The sequence below is a fragment of the Eutrigla gurnardus genome (genome assembly GCF_963514095.1).
Source record: "Eutrigla gurnardus genome assembly, chromosome: 7".
NCBI classification, from domain to species: Eukaryota; Metazoa; Chordata; class Actinopteri; order Perciformes; family Triglidae; genus Eutrigla; species Eutrigla gurnardus.
Genome location: NC_139921.1, coordinates 1,662,179 through 1,681,807, shown reverse-complemented (window position 1 = coordinate 1,681,807; position 19,629 = coordinate 1,662,179). Strand labels below are relative to the sequence as shown.

The 19,629-nt window shown below is 42.9% G+C and overlaps 1 protein-coding gene across 1 annotated transcript in view; it reads right to left on the bottom strand.

The window, feature by feature from the left end:
• The window catches only part of LOC311016207 (uncharacterized protein), a 618,931-nt gene that overhangs the window by 505,918 nt on the left and 93,384 nt on the right, over positions 1–19,629 (bottom strand). The window contains exons 12-13 of the mRNA XM_084013783.1: positions 12,304–12,477; positions 10,638–10,811 (exon numbers count right to left, since the gene is read on the bottom strand). Of these exons, the coding sequence (XP_083869909.1) occupies positions 10,638–10,811; positions 12,304–12,477 (348 nt within the window). The remainder of the gene's footprint in view (positions 1–10,637; positions 10,812–12,303; positions 12,478–19,629) is intronic.

Genomic DNA, 19,629 nt, shown 5'->3' with positions numbered 1-19,629 from the left:
AAAGAGTTAGGCTGATTGTCACATTGACCATTTGATGTATTATCAGGTGGCCACTTGCTGCTATATTGTTTTCGTCCATTGCACTGCCTTTGATGTATGTGTTATAGAGGGTCCAGTAGCATTCCACACCCAACAACGAGAATGCACATAGCGAGTGGGCCAAGCCGTCTCTTTGAGATTCAGGTTCAATAGAAATACTCTGCATATGTGCAGTAGTACAGTGTAAGTATACATGTGGGACTTAGGGTTTACCTAGAATGATCAACAAGGGCTATGGCCAGGGCGAGGGATGTCTTCACAGTCGCTGCTGTTGCTGACACCTATATAGGAGACAAAAACAGCATTGCAGTTCTAAGTTAATGTTAATATAATTAAACAATGTTTTATATGGTTGTCATCAATGTCATATTGAAAGAAATTATTTAAAAATTACACTGAGCTCCATTCATTGCATTTCAATAATTTCTATGTCTTAATCTGGAATAAAATTGACTACATCATCTATACTGGCATCCAGGCCCGGAGTGGCTAATCGGGAGGACCGGGACAATTCCCGGTGGGCCGGTCTGACTTTTGGGCCGCGAGGGCCGGTGTTCAATTATTATTTTTATTTATTTTTGTGCCGGTGTTCAGTCATGGCACTGAGTGGAGTGGGTATCACGTGTATGCGTCGCGGGGATTCCCGCAGGTAAATAGACACAAGAACACAGCCGAACTCTCGGCCCTGATGCACCCAGACCATGGTGAAAAGCCCGCGGTCCTCACTAAAACACAGGCCCGCCCAGGTCCACAAGAGTCCACACAGGCGGACCCTCCGTCGAACGCGAAACGCCAAGACGCGCCGCACGCAAACCAGCCGGGAAACAGACAGCTAAACACGGCCGAACTATGGGCACTTGTGCCCCCAAGGCTGTGTGAAAAGCCCGTGCAGCTCACTTAAGCACCGGCCGGTCCAGGTCCGCGCCACGCCACAATTACGCACAGCGAAGCCGGACTTCTGCTCCGTCCGTACACACGTAAAACACTCGGACGCGTTGCGGGGATTCCCGCAGGTAAATAGACACAAGAACCGAGCCGAACTGTCGGGACTATCACCCTCAGAGCTGGCTGAAAAGCCCGCGGACATCGGTCAAACACCGGCCCGCCCAGGTCCACAAGAGTCCACACAGGCGGACTCTCCGTCGAACGCGAAACGCCAAGACGCGCCGCACGCAAACCAGCCGGGAAACAGACAGCTGAACACGGCCGAACTATGGGCACTTGTGCCCACAAGGCTGTGTGAAAATACACGGAATTACAAGGCTTTAGAGAACAGTGCGCTATTGTATGCTTAACATGTAAAGTTATAATTACATTATTTTAATATAAAAGGTCGTGATCTAAAGTGGGCCGGTCTGAGGTATGAAACTCCAGGGCTGAAAATGAGTCCCACTCCGGCCCTGCTGGCATCTGCCTACAAAGGCATATTAGTACCACATGCATGGCCGCAAAACTGACAACTGAACATTCTAGAAACACATGCTAGACTGCTGCCTCGTCTCCCTTGTTAGTATTAATATATTATGCAACCATACAATATTATTAAGCATCTGACGCAGCTAAGACAGTTAACGCCAGTTAACAGTTAGCTAGCCTTTACATGTGCTGTGCTAGCATACGTGTTGGAAAAGTTGAGCTAAAGTTGAGAACTTGACTTACCATGGGGTACTCGTTTCCCTTCTTTGTCTTTTCGTCTGGTCTGGAGCTCAAAAATTAACTAAATAAATCCACTGGACGCTCCAAACGTGGCGGTGATAAAAAAAAAAAAAACGTAACGTTAATAAGTCAAAACTACAGGCGCCGTCTTCATCGACAGTCACTGAAAAATTATTAAATTGTAAACCAAATAAATCCACTGGACGCTAACCTGGCGGTGGTAAAACTTAGACACGTAACGTTAATAAATCCAAGCTTTCGGTGTCGTCTCTCCGGTGTTTCCGCGCTGAAGGCTGCTGCTGCCGCGACGTCAGTGCAGACGAACTGTGGTGCTCAACGGTCACAACTCGAAAAAAATAAGGCGCAACTTTTAAATATTTTCTCTTTATCTGGTCAAATTAAAGTGACATAAGGTTACGTACGCATCAACTATAGACTGTATAAAATATACAAGACATAATTTCAAATTAAGAATGACTATTTCAGCTCTGACTAATGATTATCCTTCAAACTTCAAATATGAATGATCACGTTATTTTCCCGAGATTCTCAGCTGTAAGCAGTAAATAACTGTGAAAAGAAACATTTGACCGTTGGGATGCTTGAGCAAGCGTCATGACTCCCAGAATGCTTTGCTTTCACAGCAATACACTGTACAATCGTAATACAGTAGTTCACCGTTAGAATTTCACTGTAAATTTACAGGGAAGTCTTACAGTGTACTGATGACTGGGGGTTTTGTTGTTTTGGTTTCCTGTTTTATTTTGTAGTCCTTCTGTCTTGTGTTGTCATGTGCTTTACTTCCTGTCTTGGTTTCCCTACTTTTCTGTCTCCCAGCTGTGTCTCATTGTCTCGTCAGCCTTGCCTCTCGTTCTCCCCAATCACCATAGCCTGCCCTTGTGTTTCCACACCTGTCTGTCGTTGAACCTAATCCACCCTTATGTATTTAGTCTGTGTTTCCTTTCTGTCTTGGCTTGGTCGTCTGTTTTATCCCGGATGTGTGTCCACCACCTGAGGGGTATTCCACCAAACTCGCTAATTAAGGCGGCGCTTACCTGGTTAAGCCTGGTTAGAACTAACGCCAACTTCCACTTGCGGCTAAACCCATTCCATGCATTTCAGCCGCGCCTTGTTGAGGCTAATTCAAGCCAGGTTAAAGTTGTCTTGTGTTACGCCGTTCACGGGATATGAAGCCAGACCAGAACCGTGAATGTCGAATCATCGAGAAAATGGCAGAAAAGACCAGAGCAAAAATTATTGATGGAACTGTATGAGGAGTATAAACCCATCATAACCGAAAAAGGGAATACTGTAGTGATAAATAAAAATCACGAGGCTGCTTGGGCAAGAATTGCTGAGCGATTAAAAATGGAAGTACCGTTAAGAGTAACATGTTCTAATATAACACTGACTACAAGTTCTCTAACGTGAGGATAGTGTAGAGGTAACGTGCCGGCTGTACATGCGGCCGCCCACGGTTCAACTCCCGTCCATAGTTGTTTCTTTTTCTTTCTTTGGCCGGAACTCACTCTCTCTCTCTCTCTCTCTCTCTCTCTCTCTCTCTCTCTCTCTCTCTCTCTCTCTCTCTCTCTCTCTCTTTTAGATAAGCCTAGTAAATGCATCTACATTGACCAACTCATTTATCTCAACAATTCAATGAACACATTCAATGAACCTATTAATGAACTCACCTGAAAGGAATTTATGTGGCTGGAAATTGCATGCAGCAATGCCTTTGTCATTGGGATCTATAACATGCTATTAATAATAACAGCTTTATGCCTATCATGTCTTTGCAAGTTATATTTGGGTTCTGGGGAAATTGTATGACATATTTATCATAGTTAAAGTAAAATGTTGGTCTAATTCTCTGATCTAAAGACAATTATGCAATCAAAAAAAATGTATTTATAAGACGTCCTGGCCGGGATGTGAACACGGACTGCCTGCACCTGGGGGCAGGTGCACCACCACTCACCCAACTGGGAGACTAGCAACACAAGAAATAGATATGTATTTAGATAGTCGGTGTTCAGGAAATAAACAATTTATTCATATTTTTTAATTGCAAGCATGTATTCTTAGACACTTGATGCAAATATAGTTTGTACTTCATATGTGTAATTTTTGGTCTTTGACGTGATGAAATCACGAGGACTAGGCTTGGCGGAACCTTCTGCTGGTACAGTTGTTTCCGACAGACGGACTTCTCTGAAACCCCCGCTAAAGTAAGCCTGATGGTTAGCCTGCCCCGGAGCAGGCTAGTTTGGTCGGATAAATTCCCATGGTTACTTAGCGGAGAGTGCCTCAAGTCACGTTGATGGAACGCAACTCTCGCTAAAGGTAGCGAGGCTTATCGAAATTAGCCCGGCTTTGCACTTAGTGAGTTTGGTGGAATACCCCTCTGATCTGTCCTGCCTGTGTCCTGGTCTTTGTCTGGAGTATTGTTTGAGTTTTGTCCACGCTTTGGATTTGATGTTTGTTTTTTTGATAGTGTTTTTGCCCCTGTGGTCTCCCTGAGATTTTGCACTTATCATTTAAATAAACATTTTAACTGCATTTGGGTCCATACCTCCTTCAATCATAGTACATCTGTGACAAAAACACAACAAGATTAACAAAAACACAACCATGTTAACAAAAACACAACCACGTTAACACATTGTGGGAGTCTTTGGCCAAATCCCAATGTCCCTCTAAGGTCTAAGTCCTGAACCCTCAGGGACTTACCTGATGTCACCTGGTAGACGGTTGAGTGTGAGAGGCTGTGAGGACTTGAAATGGTAGAAATACAAATGGGACAGCACTCGATATGTCACTTTACTTTGATGACACAAAATATATGATCTAAAAGTGTTGGGTTTTATTTCACGTTTTACAGCCTGATCTGAACGTCTTCCAGACTCTTATCATCCCAGACCAGACGTCACTCAAATAATGTATTTACTTCAATAAGCTAAATTAAAATAACTGGTTGATGATTAAACCAGGTGTGTAGGCTATGATGACATGCCTATGATTTCAAGTGTTTTAGGTTCCATATTAAATCTCATACATACATTTAAATGTAACTTAAATCTAAATGTAACTTCCTTATTACACAGAGCTTTTGTCTTTTTATTATTTCAGTCGTTTGATTTAAATCCACACATTCTCTCATCTTGATCTTAATCAATTTCCTTTTGACGGAGGTTCACTGCAGCAAAGTCACCATTTATACCCAGACACGTTCACATGCATCATGCAGCCGTCTTCATCAGCTGGTCTGTGTATCTCCAACATCACCCAAGAGCAAGCGTTATAAAGCGTTGATGAATGGAAAATCACAGCTGCAGCATCATCATAGTTTATCATTCCTTAGTGGATTTAGCAGGAGCATTTTCTCCAACAATGAAGAAACAGTTTAATATGTGTTTTATTTGTAATATGTTAAATACATTATGTTTTCTATTCTAATCTGTGTGTGCTCTGTGTTTCATGTTGATGGTTTTCACTGGACAGCAACTATTTGCTCCAGTCACTAATGCATGTTCCTCAACACGACAAGGTTCAGTCTAAAGACAAAGCCATCCCGATATACTCCATTCATTTAAGTACATTTACACAAGCATTAATACATTTACAACAAGTACAAGGAGGAATGAACCTGACTGATTACAAACTGCAATGTTTTCATTCACATCTTTGCATTGACTCTGAATGTAATCACACCGCTTTGTGTTTGTTGTGAACAGTTTCAGAGACGCAGAGACACTGATCCATCCCAGACTGTAAACCCAGGATAAAGAGGTTCAGTGAATGTGGTGTTGAAGGTGTGGAGGTGGATCAGTTCGTCAGAGGAGACTCTGTAGAAGGTCAAAGTGCCAGCAGGACAGTCCAAGTACACTGCTACCACACCAGGGGAGGAGGAGGAGGAGGAGGAGGAGGAGGGGATGAATGTTTGTTGTCTTTTGTGATAGACATAGTAACGACCACCAGCATAACAACCCAGACTCCAGGACTGATCATTCCTTCCAAACTCAGAGTCGTCTCCTCTCCTCTTGATTCCTCTGTAACTCACTGATATATAAACCCATCCTCTCCACTCGACCTCCCAGTAACAGCGACCAGTCAGACCGTCTCTACACAGCAGCTGAGGCTGTGAGACAAATCTGTGTGGATGATCTGGATATGACTGGTTGTCTGACACACGTGTCACCTTCCTGTTGGTGTCGTCCAGTTTGAGTTTTCTTCTGACTGTGTTTGTGTCCAGTTCCAGTTCACAGACATCTGATGGAGAGAACAAACACAATGCAGCTAAAGGTTATTGTTGGAGACAGTTGGGTGTTTTTTGTTTATGTTTTAAAGCTTAATAAATATACTTTGGGTATTAGTATATGACATCACAAGGGGGCGGTAACTTGATGGTGATGGGTCACGTCATACATTTCATTGATAAATAGGACACCGGTGTGTAGTGGTGTGTGTTTTGTTGGATCGCAGAGAAAAACACAGTGTTGAGGAACTAGCAGGAGCAGATTCAGTTATTAATAGATAATTATTAATATCAATACTCAGTCTCAATATAAAGGAGTTTGTACTGAAATGCCAATAATTAATAACTATTAGAATATGAGTACAAACAGTTGAAGGATTAGTGAATTCTTCACAGAGAAGAGGTTGATATCATTCATTCTTATACAACATTAATAAACACAGCAGTATGTTCATAAGGGGTTTATTAACAATAAACAAAGAAACATACACTAAGTCCAAGTGGCCTATCTAACTAAATACTATACAAGTGTGTGTGTGTGTGTGTCTGTGTGTGTGTGTGTGTGTGTGTGTGTGGGTGTGTGTGTGTGTGTGTGTGTGTGGATGTCGACCAGTCAGCCATGTGGAGTGGGGGTGTTCTTTGTGGGAGGCCGTGTGGTCCTGCCTGGAGAACAGGTTTCTATATATGTGTATAATTAGTGTAATATATGTAGAGCCGTTAGGAAAGTTGGATTAGTGAGAACGAACCTGTCTGTTCTGGATCACTGACGATCAACAGACTAAACAAAAACACGACAAAATTACATCGTTGGTCCTAAAAATATCACAGTTTGGCCTTAAATTACTAAAGATTGAAACCAGACCAACCTGTGGTCTGGTCTCTGGACTAATGTGAGCTACTATCTAGACCTCTGGGGGACCACAGACTGTCTCTAGTTCCTCCACATAGTCTGGTCTGGTCTCTGGACTAATGTGAGCTACTATCTAGACCTCTGGGGGACCACAGACAGTCTCTGGTTCCTCCACATAGTCTGGTCTGGTCTCTGGACTAATGTGAGCTACTATCTAGATCTCTAGGGGACCACAGACAGTCTCTGGTACCTCCACATAGTCTGGTCTGATCTCTGGACTAATGTGAGCTACTATCTAGACCTCTGGGGGACCACAGACAGTCTCTGGTTCCTCCACATAGTCTGGTCTGGTCTCTGGACTAATGTGAGCTACTATCTAGACCTCTGGGGGACCACAGACAGTCTCTGGTTCCTCCACATAGTCTGGTCTGGTCTCTGGACTAATGTGAGCTACTATCTAGACCTCTGGGGGACCACAGACCCAGGAGACAACATCTGGTTCCTCCATTTAGGATTCAGGGACGTCAGGACGACAGGAGGACGATCTCAACGCTGAGACGCTTTAGAGACACAGAGGAATTTATCTCTTGAGTTGAAATATTTAAACTCACACAAACACGACTACGTGAATGTTGCGTGTTTGTCTCCGTTGCCGTCCGGCAGGAATTGCCGTCCGTTTGTGTCTCTGCGTTGACTTTGTGTGTAATTGAGTGTGAAAATGTGGCGTTTGGTGTGAACACAACACGACATCTTTACAGCCACGAAGAAACAAACGCTACATCCTGATAGAAACGTGATCATCGGATTTCAGTCATGAACACGTTCAAATCTGGAGCAGCTGAGTTACTGAAAACATACTCACACTTCATCAGACCAGGTCTCAGTCTCTGCTGTCCCCCATGGTCCACCCTGCAGGAAGACATTCAAAGACCTCAATCAGGTCCACCATTAAACATGAACCCCAGTTCCTCAGTCAGAGACGGAGACACAGTCTGGAGCTGTTGTCCATCTGTCCTCACCTGAGTGTCCAGTCTGATGTCTGTCCATCTGTCCTCACCTGAGAGTGTCCAGTCTGATGTCTGTCCATCTGTCCTCACCTGAGAGTCCAGTCTGATGTCTGTCCATCTGTCCTCACCTGAGAGTGTCCAGTCTGGTGTCTGTCCATCTGTCCTCACCTGAGTGTCCAGTCTGATGTCTGTCCATCTGTCCTCACCTGAGAGTGTCCAGTCTGATATCTGTCCACCTGTCCTCACCTGAGTGTCCACTCTGATTTCTGTCCATATGTCCTCACCTGAGTGTCCACTCTGATTTCTGTCCATCTGTCCTCACCTGAGAGTGTCCAGTCTGTTGTCTGTCCATCTGTCCTCACCTGAGAATGTCCAGTCTGATGTCTGTCCACTTGTCCTCACCTGAGTGTCCAGTCTGATGTCTGTCCATCTGTCCTCACCTGAGAGTGTCCAGTCTGATGTCTGTTTACTGTCCTAACCTGAGAGTGTCCAGTCTGATGTCTGTCCATCTGTCCTCACCTAAGTGTCCAGTCTGATGTCTGTCCATCTGTCCTCACCTGAGAGTGTCCAGTCTGATGTCTGTCCCTCTGTCCTCACCTAAGTGTCCAGTCTGATGTCTGTCCATCTGTCCTCACCTGAGAGTGTCCAGTCTGATGTCTGTCCCTCTGTCCTCACCTAAGTGTCCAGTCTGATGTCTGTCCATCTGTCCTCACCTGAGAGTGTCCAGTCTGATGTCTGTTTACTGTCCTAACCTGAGAGTGTCCAGTCTGATGTCTGTCCATCTGTCCTCCTCACCTGAGAGTGTCCAGTCTGATGTCTGTTTACTGTCCTAACCTGAGAGTGTCCAGTCTGATGTCTGTCCATCTGTCTTCACCTGAGAGTGTCCAGTCTGCTGTCTGTCCACCTGTCCTCACCTGAGAGTGTCCAGTCTCCAGTGTGGACCCTCCAGTCCAGCAGACAGCAGCTTGACTCCTGAGTCTCCTGGATGATTGTAGCTCAGGTCCAGCTGTCTCAGATAGGAGGGGTTGGAGTCCAGAGCTGAGGCCAGAGAAGAACAGCCGTCCTCTGTGATGAGACAACCTGACAGACTGAAGACACACACTACTGTCACTTCTGGGGACTTTACATAGACTTATGTCCATTTGTCCACTTTTTAAAATGAGAAAAAGTGATATTTGTCTTTTGTTGTGTTGATGTTGTACTGGGTGGGATAAGCGTGGCTGAGTGATGGACAGAGATGGACAGAGGAGGACGTTAAAAGAAAGAAAAGAGACGAGCTGAAATGATTGAGAGAGAAATTGAAGCGTTAGAAAAGAGAAGAAACAACAGTTGAAACAGTCTATGTGGTCTGTCTTCAGACCTGGTGTGCCAACAAAGATCTGGTATTGATTTTAAACCATCTAGCAAAGAAAAAAGGCTGTAATTCAATAACATTTCAACAATGTTTATAGTTTTCATATTGAACTGGAGGAATTATGAATAACAAGTACTCTGATAATAACAGTAAAATACAAAACACAGCTTTGAAAATGTGCTTCTTAAGAGTCTCAGAACATATGAGGCATTCAGGTGTTCAACTGCCAGTTGGAAGAAAAGAGTCTGTCTTGATTCAAAGCTCTGTTCTCACTGTCAGCGTTCCTCTTTGAGAGCAGCCGTGTGAACTTATCTATCGGCTCTAGATTTCACCCACCTGACTGACGTTTATCACCTCCACTCTCTGATCCATCTGTCAGCTGTCAGTGAGTCTCCTCAGTTGTCACCATAGAAACGTCACTCACAGAAACTCCAGTTTGCACAGATTTGATTAAGTTCAGAGTTAACGTTTCACCCCGTTGCATTACTGGGTAATTTAGTGTTTGTGAGTAGCAACCAGTGAGATGATTTAGCCTCCAACCATCTGAACCAGTGTAGTGATGCTAACGCTGCAGCAGTAAAATGGAAACGCTCCGTCATCATTTCATAATTCTCAATGATCTATCAGTTATGGGTCTGGGTCCAGATAGGACGGGGTCTGGGTCTGGGCCAAGCTACACCTCTTAGTGACCCTTGCTATAGAGCCTTTTACAGTCATTGTCATCATAAATGTGTGTGCACATGTTGGTGTTAAAATGGTGTTTTGTCTCCGCCGTGCAGACGAGTTAGAAGCTTTAAACTTTGAATTAAAACTGTCAGCAGCATCAAAATGTCTGCTTGGTTCATGTTCAGTTGTCAGAGTTGATATTCCAATCAGGCATCAACCTCTGGTTCAGAAAAGTGAAGTCAAGCCTGAAGGTCCTTAAAGCTGCATTCTCTCTGCTGGCCACTAGGGGGTGTTTTCATGAATAATATGTCTTCATTGCATCTGCATAGCTTTGAGTCTGCATGTGGGTCCTCCCTGCTGCTTCAGCCACCGTGACAAGAATATTAGTTCATTTCATATAAAACTCAATAAACTCAACTGTATAGAAAGTGGTTCAAACTGGCTCCACCTTGACAGCAGAGACAGTCTGGTGTTGTAGTTCAGGCTCACATGTTCATGGAGTGACGTTCACAAATGTAGACTGACGTTTGCAACAGCATTTATAAACACCAGGTGGATTTATAAAACTATTAAAACATGGAACGGCAGGGAAAAGAGAAACAAGAGGTTTGGTTTTGACAAAAGTTTTGTTTTGTTCTTTTGCTGGCAAGTCGTTAGCAGCAGAAACAGTATTTCATCAGCCATGTTAACAGATTAGTAGCAGACGTGTCTTTTTAGGAATACGTGAATATAAATAAGTGAATATTTGGTGCATGTAAACACATCATTGAAAGCTTCATAGGTAAACTTCTCAAAGTAGTTGAATCTGACCTGAGAGTTTCCAGTAGACAGTGTGGACTCTCCAGGCCAGCAGACAGCAGCTGCACTCCTGAATCCTGCAGGTCGTTGGTACTCAGGTCCAGGTCTCTTAGACTGGAGGACTGGGAGCTGAGAACTGAGGACAGACCTTCACAGCTTCTCTCTGAGAGGTTACAGCCACTGAGTCTGAAGAGGAATCAGAAATTAGTGATGAAACAATTACAAACAACTGTTCATCCCCTCAGGTTCTAACTGACATTATTATCATAATTAAGTTATTCACATATTCTTATTCTATGACAACTTAGTAACATTATGTGAGGTGTTTTGTTTAGGAAGCTAAAAGGTTCTATTTCCAAAGTCAAACCACCTTGGTTCTCTAAGGTTCTACTTGTGAGCCAATCAGCAGGTCAAATGCACACAGGAAGACCAATGGGGTTGTGCTTCTTTGTCATGTTGCTGTGGTTGCTCAGTGGCAGCAGCAACAAGGAGCAGAGGAAATGTCACGCCAACGCAACGCTTAGAAGAAACCTCAAGATCAAGCCTTGTGAAAGACAGCAGGACAAACACCAGACTAGTTCAGTCTTGCTAATAAGTTTATTTTCATTGTTAGCTGCCATGCTAGCCAGCTAACACTGGCTTCCTATGATTAGTATGGCAACATTAGGAATATATAGGAAGCTAGCATTATCTGGCTAGCATTAGCATATGAAGCTGGGAACCCAAACGCCGTCCTGTCTGAGATCATAGCCTCGTCTCCACAGAATGAGAATCTCAACACTGACACACAAAGCGTCACACAAGTTCTTGGTTCGTGAGACTTCTGTGAATTCACCTTGTATGGGTTATTTGTGTCATTTGCGCTGCCCATTGTGAAATGGCTTCTATTCACGTCTTTGATTGACTTTGTATGCAATTATGCTGCGTGACAAATTCACTTTGTGTCTTGTGTGAGCAGCATTGGGGTTAGAAGGTCCTGTTTGCATTAAACCCAAGAAGAAGAACATATTTGAATCTCATGTATGAAAAGGACTTGTTCTCATATAACTTTAGCAGTTGCAGTCTGATGTCTGTCCATCTGTCCTCACATGAGAGTGTCCAGTCTGATGTCTGTCCATCTGTCCTCACCTGAGAGTGTCCAGTCTGATGTCTGTCCATCTGTCCTCACCTGAGAGTGTCCAGTCTGATGTCTGTCCATCTGTCCTCACATGAGAGTCCAGTCTGATGTCTGTCCATCTGTCTTCACCTGAGGGTGTCCAGTCTGATGTCTATTCATCTGTCCTCACCTGAGAGTGTCCAGTCTGATGTCTGTCCATCTGTCCTCACCTGAGTGTCCAGTCTGATGTCTGTCCATCTGTCCTCACCTGAGAGTGTCCAGTCTGATGTCTCTCCATCTGTCCTCACCTGAGTGCCAAGTCTGATGTCTGTCCATCTGTCTTCACCTGAAAATCTCCAGTCTGATGTCTGTCCATCTGTCCTCACCTGAGAGTGTCCAGTCTGATGTCTCTCCATCTGTCCTCACCTGAGTGCCAAGTCTGATGTCTGTCCATCTGTCCTCACCTGAGAGTGTCCAGTCTGATGTCCGTCCATCTGTCCTCACCTGAGTGTCCAGTCTGATGTCTGTCCATCTGTCTTCACCTGAGAGAGTCCAGTCTGATGTCTGTCCACCTGTCCTCACCTGAGAGAGTCCAGTCTCCAGTGTGGACCCTCCAGTCCAGCAGACAGCAGCTTGACTCCTGAGTCTCCTGGATGATTGTAGCTCAGGTCCAGCTGTCTCAGATAGGAGGGGTTGGAGTCCAGAGCTGAGGCCAGAGAAGAACAGCCGTCCTCTGTGATCAGACAACCTGACAGACTGAAGACACACACACTACTGTCACTTCTGGGGACTTTACATAGACTTATGTCCATTTGTCCACTTTTTAAAATGAGAAAAAGTGATATTTGTCTTTTGTTGTGTTGATGTTGTACTGGGTGGGATAAGCGTGGCTGAGTGATGGACAGAGATGGACAGAGGAGGACGTTAAAGAAAGACAAGAGACGAGCTGAAATGATTGGGAGAGAAACGCTCCGTCATCATTTCATAATTCTCAATGATCTATCAGTTATGGGTCTGGGTCCAGATAGGACGGGGTCTGGGTCTGGATCTGGGCCAAGCTCCACCTCTTAGTGACCCTTGCTATAGAGCCTTTTACAGTCATTGTCATCATAAATGTGTGTGCACATGTTGGTGTTAAAATGGCGTTTTGTCTCCGCCGTGCAGACGAGTTAGAAGCTTTAAACTTTGAATTAAAACTGTCAGCAGCATCAAAATGTCTGCTTGGTTCATGTTCAGTTGTCAGAGTTGATATTCCAATCAGGCATCAACCTCTGGTTCAGAAAAGTGAAGTAAAGCCTGAAGGTCCTTAAAGCTGCATTCTCTCTGCTGGCCACTAGGGGGTGTTTTCATGAATAATATGTCTTCATTGCATCTGCATAGCTTTGAGTCTGCATGTGGGTCCTCCCTGCTGCTTCAGCCACCGTGACATGAATATTATCATTTTTTTAACTTTTTATTTATTCCGCAGGTAAAACACATGAAGATGTACAAAAATCACACCTGCATCAGTCTACGATCCATATCATATTACCTTCAGTCAAAAATACATACAATACCTCCCATCTGTACAAGTCAAACATAAGATCAGAAATACTTTACAACAGATAACCACAACATTCTTGAATTCTGACCTCTCTAATACTCACTAGCACAGACAAGAGTACGTGTGAAACCAAAACAGGTGTTCATGGAAAAAATAAATAAATGAATAAAAATGTAAACAATAATACAAATAATTAAGCAACCAAAAAGCCACATATGTAAATAAAAATAAATAAATACAATTTTAAAAACAAAAATAGGTATTTAGAGCTCTGGCATCGCTTGTATTATCGGTTTCCATCTTCTCTCAAATCTTTCTAGTTTCAGTTGTAATCTTGCTGTAGTTTTTTCCATAATAAAAACCTTTTTTACTCTGTCTGTCCATTGCATTATGTTGGGGGGGTGAGGCCTCAACCAATTGACTGTGATCATTTTCTTTGCTACCAAGAGCAGGACTCTCAATAAGTAGCTACTATCTCTGTCTATCAGATCTTCAGGTAATATCCCAAGTATATACAGGGTTGAGTCAAGATGAAGATCAATACCCAGAATTATTTTTATTTCTGTTTTCACACATTTCCAAAAGTCTATGATCTTTGGGCAATCCCAAAATCTATGAGTGAAGTCACCCACCTTTCCACAATTCCTCCAACATAGATCTGATGTTTTACTATATTTTGCAGTGACAGATGGGGTGTTAAAGTAACGCATCTTCACTTTCCAATCAAACTCCCTCCATGTTGGGCTGTTAGTTCATTTCTGTCCAGATCTGAACGTTTCCTCCCAATCATCATCTGTTATTATTACATTTGCTTCCAATTCCCATCTTTCTTTAACATCCATATTATTGTCGTTGGATTCATATTGTAGTGCTTTATATATTTTTGAAATCAGCGCTTTTTTTACTCTTCCTCTGTATATGACATGAGCAGTTCTTCAACCTTGGTTGGTTCTTTGCTTATTCTCTCCCATTCGCTATGTTTCTGGAGGTAGTGTCTCAGTTGCAAATATTTCTAAAAATCATTATTTGGTAAATTAAATTCCTGTTTGAGTTGTTCAAACGATCTCAAAATTTGCCCTGTAATAATTTGTGCTATATATATTAACCCCTTGTTAGTCCATTTCTCAAACCCTGCATCCATAGTACCCGGTACAAAGTCTGGATTTTTAGATATTTTTGTAGCTTTACTTACAGATCTTGATATATTTAAGTTCTTTTGTATTGTCGACCATATTTTCATTGTTTCTATAATCAAATCATTTTTAATTTTAAGCTTCTTTTGCACCGACCTGGTTACAAATGGTAGTGACTCCAAAGACACAGTAGGGCAGGCCCTTTGCTCCATCTCCACCCATATTGCCTCTCTATCCTTAGTTATCCATAATATAAGAGCTCTAAGTTGAGCAGCCCAGTAATAGTTCTTTAGATTTGGTAAATTTAGCCCTCCCTTATTTTTGGGGGCTAAAAGTGTCTTATATTTAATTCTTGCTTTTGTGTTTTGCCATAAAAATGTTGACATACTTTTGTCCAGCATTTTAAAGGTGGAGCCAGAAATCATAACCGGAAGTGACTGAAACAGAAACAATAGTCTCGGCAATATATTCATTCTAATTGTTTCTACCCTGCCAATGAGAGTCAGGGGTAAAATCGCCCATCTATCCAAGTCTTTTTTAATTTCCTTTATCAGTTTTCCATAATTTGCATCATATAACTGTGAGACATTAGGAGAAATAATAACACCTAGATATCTAAACCCTTTGTCGGCCCATTTAAACCCAACCCTTTCTTTTAACTCTGCTGGACATTTACCTGAGATCATTAGTCAAGTATCCTGACATGTTTCCATATTCACTAAGATTCTCCAACAGGGCTGGAATCGATAGGGATGGTTCATTTAAAAGTAATAATAAATCATCTGCAAACAGTGATATTTTATGTTCCACCCCCCCTTCATCCCTTATTCCCAATATTTGATTGTTTTGTCTTATTGATTCGGCCAATGGTTCAATACTTAAAGCGAACAACAGTGGACTCAAACAATCACCTTGTCTGACTCCTCTTTTGAGGTAGAAGAAATCTGAGCAACATCCATTCATTCTGATCCGTGATTTGGGGTCTTTGTAAATTATTTTTACCCATTCTATAAAATTCTGGGGGAATCCAACAGCTGATAAAGTCTGGTACAAAAAGCTCCATTTCACCCTATCGAAAGCCTTCTGGGCATCGAGACTAAGCATCATAGAAGTCTGAGATTTGGATTTTGTACTTGAAATAAGATTTATTATTCTCCTAATGTTGTTTGCTCCCTGCCTCCCGCTAATGAACCCAGTTTGGTCTATTTTAATTAATTTAGTTATATATTTTTGCATTCGTTTTGCCATTATGCTTGTAAGAATCTTTAAATCATTGCAGAGTAAACTCACAGGTCTATATCCTTCACACAGAGTTGGATCTTTTCCTTCTTTTTGCAAGACTGATATGATGGCCTCTGACCATGACTTAGGTGGGTCCCCAGATGTTAGAGCATAATTAAATACTTTGTATAACACAGGTGTTATCTCCTCTCTAAAACTTTTGTAGAACTCTCCTGGAAATCCATCCGTCCCAGGTGATTTATGATTTTTAAGAGTTTTGATAGTATCCAATATTTCCTGTGTAGAAACTGGCCGAATCATTTCGGATGCCTCTTCTCTTGACAGCGTTGGTAAATTCATTTTTTTAAGAAAGGCTTGTGTGTCATTATCATTGTGGTCAGATTGTGAGTCATCATATAAGCCTTTATAATACTCTGCAAAGGCCTCTGCAATTTCTTTAGGTTTTACTATAGTTTGTTTAGATGTGGGGTGATTTATTTGTGATATTATTCTATTTGTTTGGGCCTTTCTTAGTTGGAATGCTAATAAGCGACTAGCTCTATTACCCATTTGGTAGTATCTCTGGCTTGTAAAACGTAGAGATCCTTCTGCTTTAAATGTTAAGAGTTCATCTAATTTCCCTCTGATTGTTTTTAAATCCCAAAGTATGGATTTATCTGATGTTCTTTTATGTTCCATCTCTAATTCTTTAATCTTATTCTCCAACTGTCTTTGTTTATTTAGTCGAGCTTTCTTCATTCGAGATGATATTTCTATTATTTTCCCTCGTATCACTGCTTTCCCTGCTTACCATAATATTGATGGTGTTACCTCCCCGTTATCATTTATTTGAAAGTATTCCTTTAAATTCTGCTTTATGTCTTTTATTACACTGTCACTCGACAGAATAGACACATTCATCCTCCAATATCTGAAAAATTGCTCATTACCTAGATCTATGGTTAGGGTAACAGGTGCATGGTCACTTATAGTAATATTTTCTATTCCACATTTCAGTACTTTGTGTATTTGTTGCTGTGATACATAAAAAAAATCTATCCTCGAATAGCTACCATGCAGGTTTGAATAAAATGTATAGTCCCTCCTCTCTGGATTGTTATCCCTCCATGGATCAGTAAGACCGAGCTCTTTAGGCATGTTGTTCAATACTGTAGATTTTCTCATGCTTGGTCCCTGATCTGGGGGAAACCTGTCTAATCTGCCACTTTGTATTGTGTTAAAATCTCCCCCCATCAGTAACATCCCCTTTGCTTCACTGGTTATTACTTTAGCTATCTGATTAAACAATGTGTCTTTCTTCTCATTTGGGGCATATACATTTAGTATTGAAATAATCATGTCTCCGGCTGCACGGTGGTGTAGTGGGTAGCACTGTCACCTCACAGCGAGAGGATCCCGGGTTCAATTCCCGGGTCGGCCCGGGTCCCTTCTGTGTGGAGTTTGCATGTTCTCCCCGTGTAAGCGTGGGTTCTCTCTGGGTTCTCTGGCTTCCTCCCACAGTCCAAAGACATGCAGGATGGGGATAGAGACTGGTTACCTGTCTGTCTCTACATGTCTCCCTGTGATAGACTGGTTACCTGTCTGTCTCTACATGTCTCCCTGTGATAGACTGGTTACCTGTCTGTCTCTACATGTCTCCCTGTGATAGACTGGTTACCTGTCTGTCTCTACATGTCTCCCTGTGATAGACTGGTTACCTGTCTGTCTCTACATGTCTCCCTGTGATAGACTGGTTACCTGTCTGTCTCTACATGTCGGCCCTGTGATAGACTGGTTACCTGTCTGTCTCTACATGTCGGCCCTGTGATAGACTGGTTACCTGTCTGTCTCTACATGTCTCCCTGTGATAGACTGGTTACCTGTCTGTCTCTACATGTCGGCCCTGTGATAGACTGGTTACCTGTCTGTCTCTACATGTCTCCCTGTGATAGACTGGTTACCTGTCTGTCTCTACATGTCTCCCTGTGATAGACTGGTTACCTGTCTGTCTCTACATGTCTCCCTGTGATAGACTGGTTACCTGTCTGTCTCTACATGTCTCCCTGTGATAGACTGGTTACCTGTCTGTCTCTACATGTCAGCCCTGTGATAGACTGGTTACCTGTCTGTCTCTACATGTCTCCCTGTGATAGACTGGTTACCTGTCTGTCTCTACGTGTCTCCCTGTGATAGACTGGTTACCTGTCTGTCTCTACATGTCTCCCTGTGATAGACTGGTTACCTGTCTGTCTCTACATGTCAGCCCTGTGATAGACTGGTTACCTGTCTGTCTCTACATGTATCCCTGTGATAGACTGGTTACCTGTCTGTCTCTACGTGTCTCCCTGTGATAGACTGGTTACCTGTCTGTCTCTACATGTCAGCCCTGTGATAGACTGGTTACCTGTCTGTCTCTACATGTCTCCCTGTGATAGACTGGTTACCTGTCTGTCTCTACATGTCAGCCCTGTGATAGACTGGTTACCTGTCTGTCTCTACATGTCTCCCTGTGATAGACTGGTTACCTGTCTGTCTCTACATGTCTCCCTGTGATAGACTGGTTACCTGTCTGTCTCTACATGTCTCCCTGTGATAGACTGGTTACCTGTCTGTCTCTACATGTCTCCCTGTGATAGACTGGTTACCTGTCTGTCTCTACATGTCGGCCCTGTGATAGACTGGTTACCTGTCTGTCTCTACATGTCTCCCTGTGATAGACTGGTTACCTGTCTGTCTCTACATGTCAGCCCTGTGATAGACTGGTTACCTGTCTGTCTCTACATGTCAGCCCTGTGATAGACTGGTTACCTGTCTGTCTCTACATGTCTCCCTGTGATAGACTGGTTACCTGTCTGTCTCTACATGTCTCCCTGTGATAGACTGGTTACCTGTCTGTCTCTACATGTCTCCCTGTGATAGACTGGTTACCTGTCTGTCTCTACATGTCTCCCTGTGATAGACTGGTTACCTGTCCAGGTGTACCCTGCCTTCGCCCAATGACAGCTGGGATCGGCTCCAGCCCCCCGTGACCCTGAATACAGGATAAAGCGGTAGACGATGGATGGATGGATAATCATGTCTCCTATAGATCCTACAATCATTACATATCATCCAGTATTATCCTTAATCTCTTTTTCAACCTTAATTGGTGTACCTTTACCAATTAAAATAACTACCCCCTCCTTTTGCCATATGAGGCATAAAATACCTGGTTCACCCATTCCCTTTTTAATTTTGTATGTTCGGTGTCTGTCAGATGTGTCTCTTGTAGTAAAGCTATTGAACATTGTAATTGTTTTAGTTGGCTCAGTATCTTTTTCCTCTTAATGGGATGATTCAGACCGTGTACGTTGTATGACACAAGATTAAACTTATTCATATTATTTCCAAATAAGACCCACGAGCTCTATACCTCAAACAAAAGTAAGAAATTAAACAAAACCTTGCATAATAAAGACAACAAGAAATGTACATCTCCATCAGAACCAGAACCCATGTAAAACAGGAACATGAACGTGTGTCTTCCAAAAGTCCCGTCATCAGAGAGTCGTGGCGTTTTCTCTCTGGGGAAAAAGCACTATGTGCAACCACAACCTAGGGTTGTGAAGAACTCAAAGTTACAAATTCCCTCTTCATAAAACCAATATTTCTGTCAGTTTAACAAGTAGTGCATAAACTAGCTTCGCTCATATTCACCAGACCCTGTAGTGAAGGCAGATACAAAAAGTATGACCTATTCTTAACTGTCCATTATTACACCTCACCTTTATTTTATTGTTTTGTTCTTACGATATCAGTAGAGGTGTTGAGTTTACTCCATGAGGGCATGTACGTCTTCTTCTGTGATGTGGGGCCATCTCCGCCTCCCTCTCTGTCCTGTCGCCGCGGTCCAGCTGCTCTGCGTCATCATCCTCTGCAGCCTCTCCGTCCTGTCTTCATCCACCTCAATCCCCATGTCCTTTAACACAGGTGCTGCCTCCGTTAGTGTGGCAAAGGTCTTTGTCCCTGAGT